Here is an 18,386-nt window from a genome sequence, read left to right on the forward strand (position 1 = left end):
ATTTTAACTTTTCTGTAATCATATGAATATTAGGAAAAAGTTGAGATTTAATTTTATGTAATTTCTGAAAATATGTATAATTTGTATAATTTTGATATAATTTGTGTAAAATGAATATGTGCAATTTGTGTTTATTTAAGAAAATATGTGTAATTTTTGAAAGAAATTCTGAAAATTTCTTAAATTTATTTTTCTGAAATTTTTGAATTTTTTCTAAAAATATTTTTGTAATATTTTCAGTAATTTTCGAAATATATATTTGTGTATTTTCTGAAATTTATTTTAATTTTTCTATAATCTTATGAATAATAGAAAAGAATGGGATTTATTTTTATGTAATTTATGAAAATATGTGTAGTTTATTTAATTTTTTGAATATGTGTAATTTTATGTAATTTGTGTGAATTTTGAATATGTGAAATTTGTGTAATTTTTATATGGTTTATGTTAATTTAAGAAAATATGTGTAATATTTGTTAATTTGTGTAATTTTATGCAATTCGTGTTAATTTATAATAATATTTTATAATATATTAGCAAAAATATAATTTTATACATTATATAATACATTTTATAGTTATTATTTTTTCAGGCCCAACCACCTGGTCTGGCCCTCCGTCGCCCCAGTAGTCCCAGCCTCTGGCTGATCCTTCGGCGCCCGACGACGAGGAAGAAAACGGTGTGATGTCAATGGGGAGCATGATCTAGATTAGGATGGTTTATTTTTGTTATTTTGTTTTAAATTTAAATTTGTATGTATATTACGAATACAATTTTTAAATACTACTTTAATTTTATTAATTATATTGTTACTATTTTCTTGTCAGATAAATTATATAGTATTTCATATTTAACAAATTCATCAAAAAATTTATAACTAAAAAAGTTCAAAAAACTTATTGTGAGAATAAATATTATAATAAGTTAAATATAAATAAATTATATAAAAATGTACTACATTTGTAACGGCTTCTGCAATGATTTTAGGAATAAACTTTATTATCACAAAACCTAGATCAAATCGTAAAGGCGTTCTAATAATTTCAAAGAACCGTTTCAAAAACCATATCAAAATGAAATACAAACACTAGTATATCTCCGTTTAAAAAAATAATACACAAAATTGAAACAAAAATCGCTCCAAAGTCCGTTCCAAAAATTGGTCTAATAAATTCAAAACGGTCATTCCAAAAAGAGTTCCAAAGTCAATTTTTGCATTCCGTCAATTATTGTAACGATTATGTTGGCCGTCACAACATCCAGTACAATTAGGAACGAATTTATCAATGTAAAATTTTTATAAGGGTAATTCAGACAAATATAATTTGGTCAGAAATTAATGTCGAAAATTTCTTAGAGGGACTAATTTGAAATTAATTAAAAAGATAGAGATGATTTTATAATTAATTTAAAAAGCCAGGGACAAAAATGAATATCACCCAAAATTTGGGAGACATTCCCTAGACTTATTTTGTTGAGGTTGGGCAAAGGGTATGGTAGTCTTTGGAGAAGGGCAAATCAGTCATTCTAAACACATCTCCCGGTTTCGGAAAAACTAAATATCAAAATCTCACTATTTCCCGTTGTCCGGATCCCATCTGAACCATCCGTTGTTGCAATCGAAGGGCAGGAAATAGCATACAAGAAATAGGAGGGAAGCAGTGTGAGCCGTCGATCTTTCTTTCCACTCATATAAAAATCCCTCTTTAGGGCTGATATTTTCTCGCACGCTGCCTCAGTCGAATCGGTCGAGTAGATAATCCACTCGATCGGCTCTCCAATTTCCCCGTTTTCTGTCCAAATTCGAAGGTAATTTTCTCTTTTTTTGGAAAAGGAATGTTTGGATCTCTTTGTTGCATTTGCGTATTCTTAATTTTTCTTAACTTTTGGTGCTTTTGTGGATGTTGCTGACGTTGTTTTGGGATTTGGTGGAAGCTACGTCCGGATTCTGTTTTAATTTGACTTAGGAGTTTTTCCTCTTTGGAGTGTGGTAATGTTGGTAGATCTTGTCGGTTAAATATGCAAATGTTGGTAGATCGAGATGTTTATGATGTGTTTCTAATTTTTTGAAAGTTTAAATATCTTTTCCTTCATTTCCGAGGTGATTTTGTATTGCATTGCCTAAATATGGTTGTGATATGTCTAAATTTGAAGAGTGCTTTGGTAATCTGCAGATCCGATTTAGATCTGTAATTTATCTTCTTTTTGTTTTTTATATTTGATGTGAATTGTTAGAATCTTCATCTACTGTGAGATCTATGAAAAAATCTAATTTTGATTCAGGTGTTGTAATCTGATGTTATGCTGACTTAGTTTCTCGAAATGTTGATCCTTTTTTTTTTGTTCTTCCCGATTATCTGTTGATTATATTTGATTTGGCTGCATCACAGATTTTACGTGAGAACTCTTTCTATGTCTTTTAATTAATGACTTTTTATATATTTTTCAAATTACAGGAAAAATGAGAGAAATCCTTCACGTTCAGGGAGGCCAATGTGGCAACCAGATTGGCTCAAAGTTTTGGGAGGTTGTCTGTGATGAGCATGGCATAGATCCAACTGGACGTTATGTTGGCACATCAGATTTGCAATTGGAGCGTGTCAATGTCTACTACAATGAGGCATCATGTGGCAGATTTGTGCCTCGTGCAGTGCTCATGGATCTGGAGCCTGGAACCATGGACAGTGTCCGCACTGGTCCATATGGTCAGATCTTCAGGCCCGATAATTTTGTTTTTGGCCAGTCTGGTGCTGGAAACAACTGGGCCAAAGGGCACTATACTGAAGGTGCTGAGCTGATTGACTCAGTTCTTGATGTTGTTAGGAAGGAGGCTGAGAATTGTGACTGCCTTCAAGGTAATTTGCATCAAATATAAGTTTTGGATCATATTAGTTTTCTACCTCAATTTAAGAGGTCATTATACTTTCCCGTTAGATTACATTTTGAACTTTGCAACTTCTGAAGTTCTATTATGGATTGGCCGGAGTGTCTATTTTTGAGCATGTTGTTCTCGCTTGTCTGAAGTCCTGCCTATTTTTCTAGGTTTCCAGGTGTGCCACTCTCTTGGTGGAGGAACTGGTTCTGGGATGGGCACCTTGCTGATCTCAAAGATCAGAGAAGAATACCCTGATAGGATGATGTTGACCTTTTCTGTGTTCCCATCACCTAAGGTTTCCGATACAGTGGTTGAGCCTTATAACGCCACACTTTCAGTGCATCAGCTTGTTGAGAATGCTGATGAATGCATGGTGCTTGACAATGAAGCTCTGTATGATATTTGTTTCAGGACGCTCAAACTTACCACTCCTAGCTGTGAGTATATATGTCACTGATACCCCATTCATGTTTTCGCCTTCCTATTCGTTTCAGATGGTTCTGAGGTGAACAGTTGTTTCTGGATGTTTAAAATTTAATCTTTCCATTGCTATAGATTGGTAGTTGTGAATTTATGACTAAGCATTCATGCTCAGTTTTTATTTATGATATTCAAATACGTGGGTCTTTGGTGTTGGTATATGTTTGTTTTAATTTATAATAGCTTTGGCCCATAATTGTTTGCATGTCTTCACTTTCATTTTGAATATGGCACTTAACACAAAATTTTGTGTGTCCATTACCCATGGGGAAACCTTTTTATGTCTATTTTTTCAATTTGCTCTCTCAAGGTCTTCATGATTAGCTAGTAGTCTTCCTCTGTTATTCTATTAGTCTTGTTATAGCTATTTTCTGGTTTGAACGTATACCTATTACCAAATCCTTTTTCTTACATGACCAGGAAGCTTATTTTTTAGGTTGTATTTTACCTCGTTGAGTTTATATTTGTCTAGAATTGGTAATTTCACAAGCCTTGTTCATTGGATATAATAGGGTCGTCAAGTAGCTTTTCTTGTACTTACTAATCAGTAACCCCTACATATGCTGATGACAAAAAGATTACTTGCTTACAGCTTTGTTTTTCTGTTTGATGCAGTTGGTGATCTAAACCACTTAATTTCTGCAACTATGAGTGGAGTTACCTGCTGCCTTCGATTCCCTGGTCAACTTAACTCAGACCTGCGAAAGCTTGCTGTTAACCTCATCCCGTTCCCCCGTTTGCACTTTTTCATGGTGGGGTTTGCTCCTCTCACATCTCGTGGTTCCCAGCAGTACCGTGCTTTGACTGTTCCAGAGCTTACCCAACAAATGTGGGATGCCAAGAACATGATGTGTGCTGCTGATCCACGCCATGGACGGTACCTCACTGCCTCAGCCATGTTCAGGGGCAAAATGAGCACCAAGGAAGTAGATGAACAGATGATCAATGTTCAAAACAAGAACTCTTCTTACTTTGTAGAGTGGATCCCCAACAATGTGAAATCAAGTGTTTGCGACATCCCACCAAGAGGTCTGTCGATGGCATCAACCTTCATTGGGAACTCGACTTCCATCCAGGAAATGTTCAGGAGAGTGAGTGAGCAGTTCACTGCTATGTTTAGGAGGAAGGCTTTCTTACACTGGTATACAGGTGAAGGTATGGACGAGATGGAGTTCACAGAGGCTGAGAGCAATATGAACGATCTTGTATCTGAGTACCAGCAGTACCAGGATGCAACTGCTGATGATGAAGGTGAGTACGAGGAGGAAGAGGAAGACATGGAGCACATGTAAGATGAATAGTCATTTGCAGCTGTCCGCCGCCCCCTTTATCTGATGTTTTTCCTATGTAATTGAAAATTCTGATATTATGTATTGGATTGGTTGTATTTCTGCGACGACTACGAGAGGTTAAAAAACTATCAACTAGTTTCCAGGGGGGAAGAGTTAATGTTGTATGTTTGGTTGTAAGAGATATGGTTCTTATAATTTTGTGGTCTTGTTTGTGTTTACGCCATCCCATCATGTATTTCACTACACACCATCGACGTATTACGAGAGAAAGCTGTGAGGTGGTGAAGAGGGTTTAGGTGTATGAGTGAGTAGGCCATGTGGTCTTCATTGTAATGAGATGGGGGTGGGGGCAAATCATTCTCTATATCATATGCCATTAATTGCCAATTACCATATCTTGCATGATAACTAATTAAAGCAATCAAGATATTTATTGCAAAGCAATTTCCTTTATTTATTGATGTTATTATTAATGAACCAAGTGCTTCCTTGATGTCGGCAAAACCCTATATATGTAAATGTCTCGCACCCACATGCACAAGTCAAATCATTCAATCTTTTGGACCCCAACTTAGCCATGAAGTTGGAAGATCGGATTTTAAAATTGTTATTTTCTTAGAGAGAGAGGGAAAGCTAGAGAGATTGAGAGAATTCTCAAATTGGTCTACTGTGAGATTCTTGATCAACTTATAAAGGGCCGTGAGACACCAAATTTATAATATAAAAGATGTAATGCGTAAACCCTATATTTAATAATATGCTGACATAATATGAGGAATTTCTCAACATTTGAACATTGAATATTAAAAAGTATTTTACTTTTCAAATCACACAAACCAATGTGTGCATGTGTGTGTGAGTTTACCAATGGGATTGAAGATTGGCATCGTCCATAGCTAGTTCTTTGTTGAAGAGAATCAATTAGAGTAGGAGGGATATATATATCCTTATCATCCTTTACAATCTCATATGGAAAGTTGGCAACAAAAGAGAGTCAAAGATTCTATAATTTATTGCCCAAAGCCACTACAAAAGAATATATTTCCATTCCAAGCTACAAATTAAATTTGAGTTGGTATCTTTTTACTTTTTCAAGTGTTTTCTTAGATAAAACATAGAAAAACATATTGTCTGCTAACAAGCAAATTAGGATACAAGAACCAACCATGGTTTCAATACAATTCTTGAAAACTTGTGTGGATGTATACCTAAACATTATTCCGAAAAAAAAAACTATTATATTCCTTTAATTACTTGAGTTTCAACCAACATATATGGTACCCAAAAAGATTTTTCAATGAATTATTTAAAATAATTTGAAAACTTATAAGATATTACAGAAATTTATATGAATGTATCCATAAGATCCAAACATGAAGCAAATATTATCTCTTGTTATAAGTTTAGTCAAAAAGTAAGAATTTTTCAACTTATTCTTACAACTTTCACCATATGGATTAGGAAACCGTTATCATTAATTATTATCTAATAATTTTTCATCATTTTGTTTTGTACAAATGTACATTATGTAATTAAAAAAGACATTTTATTCCGAGTTAAATGCCCCTTAATTTCTTTTAGGAAAAAATGATAATTGTTTGTAATAAGAGAAAAGTAGTCCAAAAAACACGATAGCTTTTTGTTTTTTTCAAGAAAAGAAGAAAATACCAAAATATTCTTGAATAATTGAATAAAGCTACATTTTTTGAGTAGATATATGTTACCATATATCTCTATCCAATCCAATAATAATAGATATTCTTTACCTACCAAAATTATAATTTTATTATTATTTTTTTTTTGTGCGTTCAATTTTGAGCACATTTAATTCCATAGGATAGCAATTTCAATATATTTGGTTCTCTATTATACCAAACTTTTAAAATGGTCCCAAAATTGAAAAGGACTCTGCTTTATAAGATTTTCAAAATGGTCGAGAAACTGATAAAACTCAACACATTTAGTCCTATGCTTTACAAGATTTATGAGAGTATATATGTCGAGTTTTTTTAATTTTAAAATTAATTTTAAAATCTCATAAAATATAAGGCTAAGAGGTTTTCGATTTTGTAATTATTTTAAAATCTACGTAAAACTAAAAATAAAAAATGTTGAACTTGTTTATCTAGATAATAGAATTAAAAGTATAATTACGCCAATTTTGAGAAAGGGAGGAGGTCTGGTCAAGAATAATTCAGAGATGATGACAAGAATTGGTCGATTTCATGCAGTAGAGGATCCCCACGTTGCACTTGAACTCAAAATATCCAATAATTTTACTTTAAATCTATGCAAAAACAATATGAAACTAAAATATTACAAGTTTCCCCGATTGGGAGAGGGGTCCTGTTTATAAAATGGGATATCCCTCGTTATCGGTTACTAATTTTCTAGGAATGGATATGAGATGATGACACAACGTTGATCAGACAAGAATCAGTAACTTGGTGGACAAAATTTTAGTGCCCATAGCAACACATCGCATGTTCAAGAAAACTACCAATGTCTATACTACATCAGCTGATCTACACGGTATATTGGAATCTTCAGTTCTCAAGCGGGCTTTGGCCATGAATTGTCTGCAAGTTAGTGAAATCGTTCTACTCGCATTTACTTGTTGAGGTGGAAGAAACTCGACGATTTGTTAATACTACGTCAGTGGTTGGCAGAATCTACCATCGCCCATTGGCCAATTGCCTGTGCTGGTTGCCAGGACGCATTGGCTGATTCCTCTGTGCAGTGGTCTGCTTTGGGAGATCGTGCAGCTCGACCACTTGTATGGTTCTCCGCTTCTTGGCTGTTGAAGTGTAAGAAGTCCAATGAGACCAACATTGTAATCGTCGTGGATAAGAATGAGAAATGCGAACTTAAAGCTGACCCTTTTCGACTTCTTGATAGCGCTCGTGCAGCTTCCTCTTAGCAGCCTCTAATTTTATCTTAATTGAAGCCTCATTGTTGCAGTCAAAATTCTGATAAACGGCAACTTATTATAGCAGTAAGATAATTGTCAAATTAGTTCAAGTTCAGAAAGATGCTTCTGTACTCAATTCTCACCTCTTGTTGATGAGGGCTCGGTTTCTTTGGCTTTGTGCCTTTTTGCTGGATCATTGTCTCGTTGTTAGACTTTGGTTGCAGAGCCGGTTTAGGTCTCCTGGTGGCCGATTCATCGGTAGGAAGCCTGTTCGGCTTACAGGGAGGGGCTTGTTTCTTCAAGATTGATTCCTGATTTGTCTTCTGTTCAGACTTCTGGTCCTTTGGATGAGTGCTCGAATCACTGGGACTCTCAAACTTCTGTTTTTCTTGGTTCTTGTTGAGTGCCCTGTTGTCCCGAGGATCTGAAACAATGTCTGAATCAAAAACCATGATTTCTAGGAAAGAACAATACAGCAAAAGCAGGAAAAGAAAAAAGAATACTCACTTCCGTCATCATCCATGCCATCAAAGAACTTTGTGAATCACGATCGAGGAACGCCAGATAGCAAACGACAAGTCAGACTATAAATGAAAACATGCGGAATCGAGACTTTCTAATCAAGAAAGACAAGATATAACACCTTTGAGAGCTCCATGTTGGTGGGAGGGGAAAAGAAGGCTCCTTCATCGAGTGGAGGAGATGGTAGCCCTTGCTCTTCTTCGACAACAGATGTTCTTACAGATTCTGTTGTAACTTCCACAGCTTTAAGGCGTGAAAAATGCATTAATCCTCAATTCAGATAGACAGCGAATTTAGAATCCGAGCTTGGTAAAAAGGAGTTTGAGTAAAGTACCTGCAATGGCTGTAGTAGCATCAACCCATGCATCAACCACAGATTTCCAATTCCTGCATTTCAGAGAAAAGGATCAGACCGTCAGCAACAGAATCTTTCTTTTCAGGGCAACATAATATAAACCTAAGAGAAAACGGCCTGCAGTAACTCAACAATGTGACGGTTGCATATATACTGATATCACAGAGTTTTCCGATGAACAAACCACTTTGATTTTACTTCAGCCTCTAAGAACGAGTACAGAGCTATGATAATACGAGAGTACATACTCAATCAATGTCCTAACAAGACTCCGAATTTCCTTTGATCCATGCTTCCGCATAGCATTAACAGATTTCCCAATTTCCGTATCCTGAAGCAGAAACAAAATTAGTTGAGAATGGCTATCAGAAACTGCTCCTAAAACAACAGACGAAAACGATCTACAAAGAGCTGGAATGTTTATCGAACCTTCAGAATCTCCACGGACAAAGTCATAAGCTGGAGCCGCCTCAGTGAATCAATCAGCAACTCACAAGACTGTCAAGAACAAACAATGAAGCAATAATCAAAACCACAACACTCCATGAAAAACTAAACAAGAAAACAGGAATAAGATTACAAAAAACTCAGAACGGAGACATCACATTGTGTTCATATACAAATGCCTCAACCGACGAACGCAATTGTTAAAAAACCTCAAGAAACCGATACCAACACACCACCTTCAAGTTCTAAACCAAGCAATATTGTCCTAAACACCAAAAGGCAACCAACTAAACCAATCCAAAAGCAAGCAAAGAACTTCAAACTCATTCACAAGAACATAAAACAAAGCAAATAAAAGAACCCCATCAGACGAAAATCGACAAATTCATCATCCCAGTTCAAGTAAGGATCCAAACCAAACCTCTTCTTGTCTGTTGTCAATAATTGCTTTGATCCTAAAAACTTCATCCAAAATCTGAGAGGACTCCTCAATCTCATCAGTCAGTGCGTCAACATCTCCATAACTATTGTTGGTAATCTGATTCACATCCATCACCACAATCTCTGTATGATGATCATCGTCATTCACTTTACTCTCTTTTGTGTCTTTACTTCCCCCAGCCTCAATCTCACTTCTGTACTTATCATCGCCGTCATCTCTTTTCTCCACACCGTCAGGATTTGGGACAGCCAATTCAACTCTGTCACAGCCGAAACACTTGGTGAATTTGCAAGTGAACAGCATCTCAGCAATCCGATCCCTCTTCAGTTTGAAGTCGTAGGGGCAATCACAAGCAGCAACCATCACCGCGTGCTCGATGATATCAAAGATGTCAGAATTCGCACCCCGGAAATACTCCCTCCATTTGTCAAGACTAACAGGAGTGGTCGCCATGTTGAAAACTCAATTCAATTTCACAAACCCTTTTCTCCAATATCAGAGACCAGATAAGAACAACAACAACGGAATCTTGATGGAACCCGGAAAATCAAGATGAACTGTTTCTTGAAAAAAATTTGATGGGCTGATAGGAAAAAGCGAAGAGAATCGGTTTCTATGCTACTTATAATCGGATATCAGTAGGAATTGTGGATAGGGATCAAATTCAAGTAGAAATTCAGAGAAAAGTTATGGTGCCGAATGAGTGAAATTCTGAGAAGAATATATGTTGAAGAAAAAAAAGTAACGATAGGTATTCTCTCTCTCTCTGGAATCTGTTAAGAAATATGAAAGAGATTACTTTAGGATTTCGTTAACATATATATAGAGATGCATAATGGGATTTACGAGTTCTAACAAGACTGAAATACTAAGAAATGGGCACGTAGAAAACGGGTGTACAGAAGCTTCAGTTCAACGAATCAACTCTCTCTCTCTCTCTGTTTCTTGTTTTCTTTTGGTTTTTTAATATTATCAATTGTGTCTGTTTCCATTGCAAGAGTGTTTGATGTATCAAGAAAAACCCATTAGCTACCAAACCAAGAACGGGACAGTTGTGTGTTTGGCTTATTGTTATTATTACTTCTTCGATTCCCCAAAATCTTTCTTATCCTATTTTTACTCAAAAGCTTTCCTTATTTGAGTTTTCAGACCCTAAAAATACTGAAAATGACCAAATATCATGTATGTTGGTTTAATCTTTTTTTTTTTTTTTTTCGTGGAAGTAAAGATGAAATTATCTCAAAAGCTGAAATGTTTGTCGTTTTATGTTTTGATACATGCTTGAGTTTGAGAATTTTTGGGTCATAATGTGTATTTTACAGATAAATATGTTATAATTTTAGAAATAAAAAGACAATTTATATATAAAAGTTACATGTCAATGACGATATGATCTTGTTGGAATAAGATAATTGTAGTTTAGATAAGATTTATGGTCAAGATAAAAGCTGGACTCTTTGTTTTAGAAAATAATTTGCTCCGATCTAAGACCAAGTGTAAAGATAGAATAATCATTTCGTACTGAAAATTGTAGTTACGAAGAAATATTGATCAAATATTATATTTTGAACTCACTTATAGTACTGGAGTTGCTTGAAAAACTAAATGAATTAACTTACTTCACTCGTGCCAATTTACAATTATTGAAATGTTATCTTGATGAGACGCAGTCGTTCATAAATGCGGTGCGAAGTAGTTTCTACAGAGGAACACCTGAGTTTATTTGAGGGTTGCAATCAAACAAATAGATATATGACTGTTTGAAAAATATTTTAACAAGGTCAATACCTAGGACATTGTTAGAGCAGTCCTAGTACTTGGAGCACAACCTTATTCGAGTCAGTCCAAATTGTTATCAGTATCAGTATAGTAAAATGACCGTATTGTTACACTTTTAGATAAAATGACGTAATTTTTTACTATTTTTATACTTGGAAGAGAGAAATGTAATTGTTTTTTACTATAAGTGAAACCGATGAGCTGTTATTTTTAGGTAAATCGGTTACAATCATTAATATCAAATATTTATAGCTAACAACAACCGGCAACTATAACAGTCATATACTAACAATCAATATAAAATAATTATATCTAATCAACGACTACCATTAAATAAAACAATACCCACTATTAAAATAAAATAATATTCGACACATCACTAACATTCAAACCCATAACCTTGAGGTCTGACTGATGGGCAATGCAATTTTGTATTTATGAACCCTAATTGAAATTCAGTTGGGGACTCTTTAATTAACACAATTTTCAGTTGGAGATTTTGGGCATAATTAGGCCACGCGTCTGGACGTTAGTGGTCAGAAGGGAACGCTAATTAAAATGAGTCCAAATATTCAAAAATACTCGGCTGCCCGATTTTGCGCTCTCGTCGCGCCAATCCAACAGGGGCCCACTCAATAGTGGGACCACACCCTTGTGGGCTCCACTTAAAAGAATAATACTACTAGACTAATTATATAATAATAGGGAATACTTCAGTAATATTTCGTCCCAGATTTAATATTGATATTTCAACGAGGCCTTATTTTGTATATTCTTTTAAGAATTATACATAAATTTTAATTTTTTTATATACTCACCCATCAAATTTTATGTATTTTTTTTTAAATTGTACATAATTTTTATTTTTTTTAAAAAAATAATTAAGTCGACAATTGTTTTTGGATTCGTTTGGTCAATGAAAGGAAAGGAAAATGCAACGGGAAGGGGAGAGCCGTTGAGTCGTTTGGTGACTAAGAGGAGAGTAAATATTAAATATTTTTTCTTGTATGATAAGAGCAAAATAAATTAAAAAAAAAACTCTTTTAAAAATTTTATTCGTTAGCACTTCTCTTTATTTTGTACTAGAAAATAAATAAGTAAATACGCTATAGAAAATAATTTTAAGTACTAAAAAATGTAAAAATTAAATTTTAAAACTTATTCATAAAACATGAATTGCAATATTTTTTTTTTATCTATATTATATAAAAAGAAAAGGTCTCCATACTTATAAATGACAGTTAGTGACATCGTCGCATCAATTTTTTGTGAAGTCAAAAATGCCCTTCAATCGATAAAAGAACTAACTTATTTAACCTTTTAAATTTTATATTAATTGATATTCTTCTTGTTTTTTTTTTAATCTAATGTACTGATTTTTATATATTTTATTTATGCTGTTATTTCTAATATATTTTAAAGAATATAATAAATTTATCCATTACATGCACCGCATGAACAACATGCCACAATGGCTAGTTAATTTATATTAATATAAAAAGAAAAGTCATTTCCACACTTACAAACGATGGTTAATGAAGCTACCGCGCCAATCTTTTGTGAAGTCAAAGATATCTTTCATGATAAAATGACTAACTTATTTAATTTTTTAAAATTTATATTAATTGATTATTATTGTTTTGCTTTCTTTCTATTATTTTATTGTACTGGTTTATATATTTTACTCTTATTTATAATATATTTTAAAACATGAAAGATTATTTATTATATGCACATAGGAACAACGTGCCACAACAACTAGTATGGTTATATCTTTTCAAAGATTATGTATGAGTGTTATAGTTAGCGGAAAAGTAAAAACAAATGAAAAAAAATATATGTATGAATAATTGAGTAAACAAAAATAAAATCTATAATTTTTTTTCTTTTTTGCGTTATGCGTCAGTTTTCAATCCAATTTCAAACGAAAATAAAATTGAACTCTGAATATACATCAAATTTAACTTTCTCTCCAACTATTCTCGTTAACCATATACTAAACTTTTTCTTATAATACCTCTGTTTATTTCCGCTTTTCTTATATACTCATTTTCCACTCCAACCAAACAAACTTTTAATTGAGCCTCAATAATTTGACAAGACGAGTCCAAATATATAAATATAATTTTTCAATCTCCTCAAACTTTCACTTTAAATTCGTCCATACGGATGATTTTAGGTGTATATTAATACATATTATTGCAGTTATATGATATTACGAATGCATGTAAGTATAGTGGGAAGCAAATCCAAATTTTCCAGTCGTTGTGCTACAAATTGAATTGAGACAAGTCAACAACTCTGCATTTCTTTCAATGTAGTTATTTTATTTATTAGCATTCCTCCGAAGAGTCAAATCCGTTGAACTAAAAGCTGATCAAACGTCGAATGCCAAGAATGTTTTATATGTGATTTATAATTAGAAACAGTGACATGAAAGCTCATGCAAGATCAGTACAGTAATCCATCCTCCATACCTCCGGCCATTGCAATCACATTCACCAAAAAATATATCAGAATTTCCATGATTCTTGAATTTTGGCCCTACATATAAACATATATACACGACAAAACAAACTAGAAAGATTTCAAGTTAAAGACTGTCGGACACGCAAAAATATCATCGGGGGCCATCCAGTCATCGCCGTCTAAATGAAGCGGGCATATATCCACTTGGGCGGCAATGTGATCGCCAGGTGACAGCAAGAACGACTCACAAGTTCATCAACGCACTGAGATCATCTCTGCTGATCTCTCTCTGACCTTTCTGGCTCCTCCTACCAAAAGCTTTCCTTGCCAGAAGTCTTTTGTTCTCTTGTAGTTGCAGTATCCTCTCCTCTATGGTATTTCTAGCGATCAGCCTCACAATCTTGACGTCCTCCTTCTGGCCGATACGATGGACTCTGTCCATTGCTTGTTCCTCGACCGCTGGATTCCACCATGGTTCCAACAAGTATACAGTTGAGGCAGCAGTAAGATTTATTCCAGCACTTGAAGCTTTTAGACTTGCTAGCAAGATTGTTGGCCCTTCCGGTGCTGGGACTCCAAAGTCTTTTATCACCTGTGCCCTCCTTTTTGCATTCATCGTTCCGTCTAAGCGGATCACCTTAAATCCGGCTTCTTTCAGCGGCTCTTCTAGTAAAAGCAACATTTTTCTGAATTGGGAGAACATAACTGACTTGGAAGACGGGCTTGCATCTCTGGATGTGGAAAGAAGTTTTAATAGAGCAGCAACTTTGGATGATGGATGAGAAGATGAACCTTCAGATGTCATTTGAGAAGACTCGGGAGGGGCTTTGAAGAGGTCAGATTCAGAGAGTGGGTGGCGGCACATTGGACAGCAGGGTTTAGTTCGTTTTAACGTTTTAAGGATGCAGGACTCACAAAAGATGTGAGCACAGCACGTAATTACAATATCCCTGGGTGGAGATATGCAGATTGGACAGTCGAAATCTTCTCCATCTTGTAACACTGAAAGCAATTTTTGCAATAGTGCTGGGTTGTTCTTCACATCTGCATGGATTTGGTTAGCATCCATCAAAAGCACATCAGAAGAATTGATTCAAAGAACATGTATAGTAGCTAGACACAATCAACAAGGTAAAAGAAAATGAACCTAAGAGAGCTTAATATATTGTTCGACAAAACCAACTTGATCTGAATCCAAAAGAGAGATGGAATGAAAAAGGAGAAAGTTCATGCAGGCGCCATTTAGTTAACAATGCAAAAACACCAGTACAAACTGAGTGACAATTGTGAAAAGATTAGGAGTACCATAGGAACAAAACAGACAAGAAAATGCAAAAAACTATGTGCGATCATGCCAAAGTAATTCTAGAGATTGAGAGAATGGAGATCAATAATTTAGTTAAATCTGACTGAATACCTTCAAGTTGGCTTGGTGGAAGTAGAGCTCTGAGGTCTGCAGGGCACAGCGCCAGATCCGTGCAAATTTGTCGGAGTCTTACAAGTATGCTGAGAACAGTAGAATAGTTTCTCACAACACTTTCATCAGAAATGTAGTCTTTGACAATGTTCCTGGCCTCTTCTTCCATCTGATCATAGACCCTGCGCTCTTCTTCATGGAGGTCCACAAAAAAGGTCTCTATGCTTTTAGATGGCAGACCAATGAAACCTTTATCTTTTGTTCTCCTCAAAGATATGGCTGCCATGAGAACCTGAAAATCAAATGTAGAGTCGTGTTGTGACGTCACAGATACTTGTCTGGAAGTGGAGATACAATTTTGCAAAGGTGACAGACAGCCTATGAAGAAAGAATTGGCCTTCCTGCTTGTAGCTTTTACTGAAATGGAGACTGCTACTTAGATAACCATAATTCACAAACTTGTCTACAATCTGCTTGGCTATTGGTAACTCTTTTGACTGTTCATTAAGTGAATGCACCACGGATTTAGAGTGTAGTCATCAATCTTATGGATTAAATTTGAGTTTGTATGTTAGCAATACTCTCTCAAAGGAACTATGAAAAACTTGTCAGAAATTACTTAAAGGCAATTATTGGGAACATGATATGGATGGTACAGAAATAGCCCATTATCCTACTTCACAAATGAAACAAACAAATTAATTACATCATTTCACTGATAAATTCCTTATCCAACTTTTAATGCATGCCAAACAAAAACGTAAATCTCCAAATAGTTCACTGTTTGACAAGGATTTGCAATGAAGTTCTATGGCAATAGTCATAATCCATAGAAGGGAGTTCTTCGAAGGGTTTCTTTCATTTATGGAGCAACTTGTCCCACCTTACAGTGCACAGCATGGAACACTTGATTAATACAATATACTAACTTATTCATAGTTAAAATGCATGTTATTTATCTCCATGCACATCCTCCTTAAATAAGTTGTCACTTAATTTAAACAAAAGAATTGGGAAAGCAACTGAGAGACACTAATATGCTAGATTCTTTTGTCAAATTCAGGCATAAAGGGCAGAACGGAGTCTGCAGTTTTACCCTTCATGGATTAGGGGCCAAAAATTATTATTGTTCCTGACGAACAGTCACCTAGATAAGGGTAGATTTAAGTGGTTCTCTCTTTCCTACTTTTGGTTCTTGAACTTGTAGATCATAATTAAGACAGGAACAAATCCTAAAGAGGTTTGAAATGCACTCACCTGTAGCCGCGAGATGCCCTTCTTATCTCCTTGAGCAAGCGGTCGTTGTATCAAACTATTCCAAAGGCTTTTCAGGGAAAGAGGTTCAAACCTCAAGAAGGCCACCAAAGAAAACAAATCAAAGGAGTTATTTTGCACAGGTGTCCCTGTAACAGCCCATCTACGTTTGGCGTTCAGCTTAGTAACTGCACGACTCTGTTGAGTATTCACATTCTTAATCACATGTGCCTCATCCAATATAACTCTTCTCCACTCAATCTTCTTAATAGGAGATTTGTCCCAAGATTCCTCAATAGCTAGAACAGTATATGTTGTCAGCACAATATCATGCCTCTTAAGCTCTTCAGCATCTTTAGTCCGTTCACCATAGTACATGTACACCTTAAAACTGCCCTTTCTTGTGTGTTCTTCTAACTGCGTTATCCACGCAGAAAAGACAGAAGGTGGACAAACAATGAGTGTCGTCTGTGGGTCCAAAGAAGAGGATTCATCAGCGGCAGGCCTTTTCCCCTTTCTGTTAGAACTACCAACCTCAGTCTTTCTCTTTTTCCTTGAACTATCCACCTTTCGGTTCCCTCTTCTCCGCTTTGACTTTTTACCAGACAATGCAATACTTTCCTCTTCACCCAATTCTGCATCATCTTGAACATCTATACTGCTAGATGAGTGTACAGCACAAGCCCATTTGTCAAAAGCAATCAAGGAGAGCAGTGTAAGAGTTTTACCCAAGCCCATGTCATCTGCGAAAATGCCACCTCGTAAAGGCTCGGGTCTTATATCAGTCTGGTAATTAGTTAACGCATTCACATAGACCCCATCTTTCTCTGTCCAGAAAGGAGGCAATTCGCATGAATTCTCCCTACTAACCAACCATCCCAATCCTTCCTTCTGATGAAAAAAAAGCTCTGATTTTATCATGTCTTTTGGTGGATCCAATGCTTCAGACTTCCCTTCATTACTGACTTTCAAGTCCAACAGTTTGAATATCTCATCCACACTCTTCTCTGCTAAAATAGCTTTTTTCTCTCTCACTACCATTGCTTCTGATAACGTAAATGACGCATTGTTTTCTGAAATTAACTGCAACCCACCTATCTCAATCGCCAATTTGACTCTCTCAAAATCCTCTATCCTTGCAAAAATGTGAACTTGACAGGGAATCTTGAATCTGTTTCCCTTACCTGGCGGTTTTGGCACAATACCTGTCACATGTTCAACACACACTAGAAGTGAACATGGACATGAAATTTTCATTCTACTCTCAGAGGCACACAAGAAAGGAGAAACTCAAAATATAACTTGAAGAACAAAAACAACGGAGTCAAGAACACAAAATCATATAAAATGTAACTACCTTCAATGGTGATCAAACGACCATCAATCAGAGGGGACAACACGGCGGCAGCAGAGCGATCGAGGTAGCCCACCTGGACAGACCTCATATTGAGAACTTTGATGGCGTTTCCGTCATATGGGTTTAACTCATCGCGAACCAAACCGACCAATTCCCGGCCACTAATAGTACCAGAGTAATGCCGAAGCCCAACCACATTGACAATCACAAAACCCACCATTAAACTTTCAGCAGCGGAGGGAGAGGAGCCGTCGTCAACGGCATCGTATGAAGGGGAGGACGACCGGCGGTCCATGCTCATGGACGCTTCTACTGGGCCTCGTCGACCTTCAAATTCTGCTTCAATTTCCTCCATGTCTTCCGTTGGGGAAAGGGTTTTGTTTGAGATTTTGCGAGGGTTTTGGGGATGAATTCCGTAGGGTTTTTTCTTCACAGGGATTGTTGAGCGGTTTGATTTTTGATTTTGAAGAGGAAAAGATTTCGAGAAGGGTGGAAAGGAACGTTATAGGCGGCGGGGTACATAATTTAAATATTTCTATTATTTTTATTTAATTAATAAATATAAAAAGTGAATAATTGATTAAACTAATATTAATAATAATTTTCATTTATATTAAATTTGCATTAATAGATATCATTATAAAAACAATAAAGAAAAAATTATAAATATACTTAAAGGTATTTAAATTAATAAATACTTTTCTCACAAAAAATAATTACTACTTATTATAAGTATTTGACTGAACTTATAAAATGTTCGAGAGCTTATAATTCTATAAAATTATT

At 35.3% G+C, this 18,386-nt stretch overlaps 3 protein-coding genes across 3 annotated transcripts; 1 reads left to right on the forward strand and 2 right to left on the reverse strand.

The window, feature by feature from the left end:
* Positions 1-1,651: 1,651 nt before the first annotated feature.
* Positions 1,652-4,865, forward strand: LOC105162689 (tubulin beta-5 chain). Its single transcript, XM_011080778.3, has 4 exons — positions 1,652-1,809; positions 2,457-2,855; positions 3,043-3,312; positions 3,971-4,865. Exons 2-4 carry the CDS (start codon positions 2,462-2,464, stop codon positions 4,645-4,647), a joined length of 1,341 nt encoding a protein of 446 aa, XP_011079080.1. The 5' UTR covers positions 1,652-1,809; positions 2,457-2,461; the 3' UTR covers positions 4,648-4,865.
* A 2,034-nt stretch (positions 4,866-6,899) lies between these two features.
* Positions 6,900-10,296, reverse strand: LOC105162688 (putative mediator of RNA polymerase II transcription subunit 26b). The gene is made up of 9 exons (XM_011080777.3): positions 9,304-10,296; positions 8,865-8,933; positions 8,684-8,766; positions 8,415-8,467; positions 8,202-8,323; positions 8,066-8,093; positions 7,702-7,982; positions 7,526-7,616; positions 6,900-7,444 (listed from the first exon to the last, which is right to left on the reverse strand). Exons 1-9 carry the CDS (start codon positions 9,775-9,777, stop codon positions 7,320-7,322), a joined length of 1,326 nt encoding a protein of 441 aa, XP_011079079.1. The 5' UTR covers positions 9,778-10,296; the 3' UTR covers positions 6,900-7,319.
* A 3,260-nt stretch (positions 10,297-13,556) lies between these two features.
* LOC105162687 (DNA/RNA helicase protein) lies at positions 13,557-18,083 on the reverse strand. The gene is made up of 4 exons (XM_020694140.2): positions 17,601-18,083; positions 16,247-17,448; positions 14,990-15,281; positions 13,557-14,616 (listed from the first exon to the last, which is right to left on the reverse strand). The coding sequence occupies exons 1-4, from the start codon at positions 17,953-17,955 to the stop codon at positions 13,817-13,819; spliced, it is 2,649 nt and encodes an 882-aa protein (XP_020549799.2). The 5' UTR covers positions 17,956-18,083; the 3' UTR covers positions 13,557-13,816.
* Positions 18,084-18,386: the final 303 nt, after the last annotated feature.

This window comes from Sesamum indicum, linkage group LG5, assembly GCF_026168435.1.
Source record: "Sesamum indicum cultivar Baizhima isolate 11 linkage group LG5, ASM2616843v1, whole genome shotgun sequence".
NCBI classification, from domain to species: Eukaryota; Viridiplantae; Streptophyta; class Magnoliopsida; order Lamiales; family Pedaliaceae; genus Sesamum; species Sesamum indicum.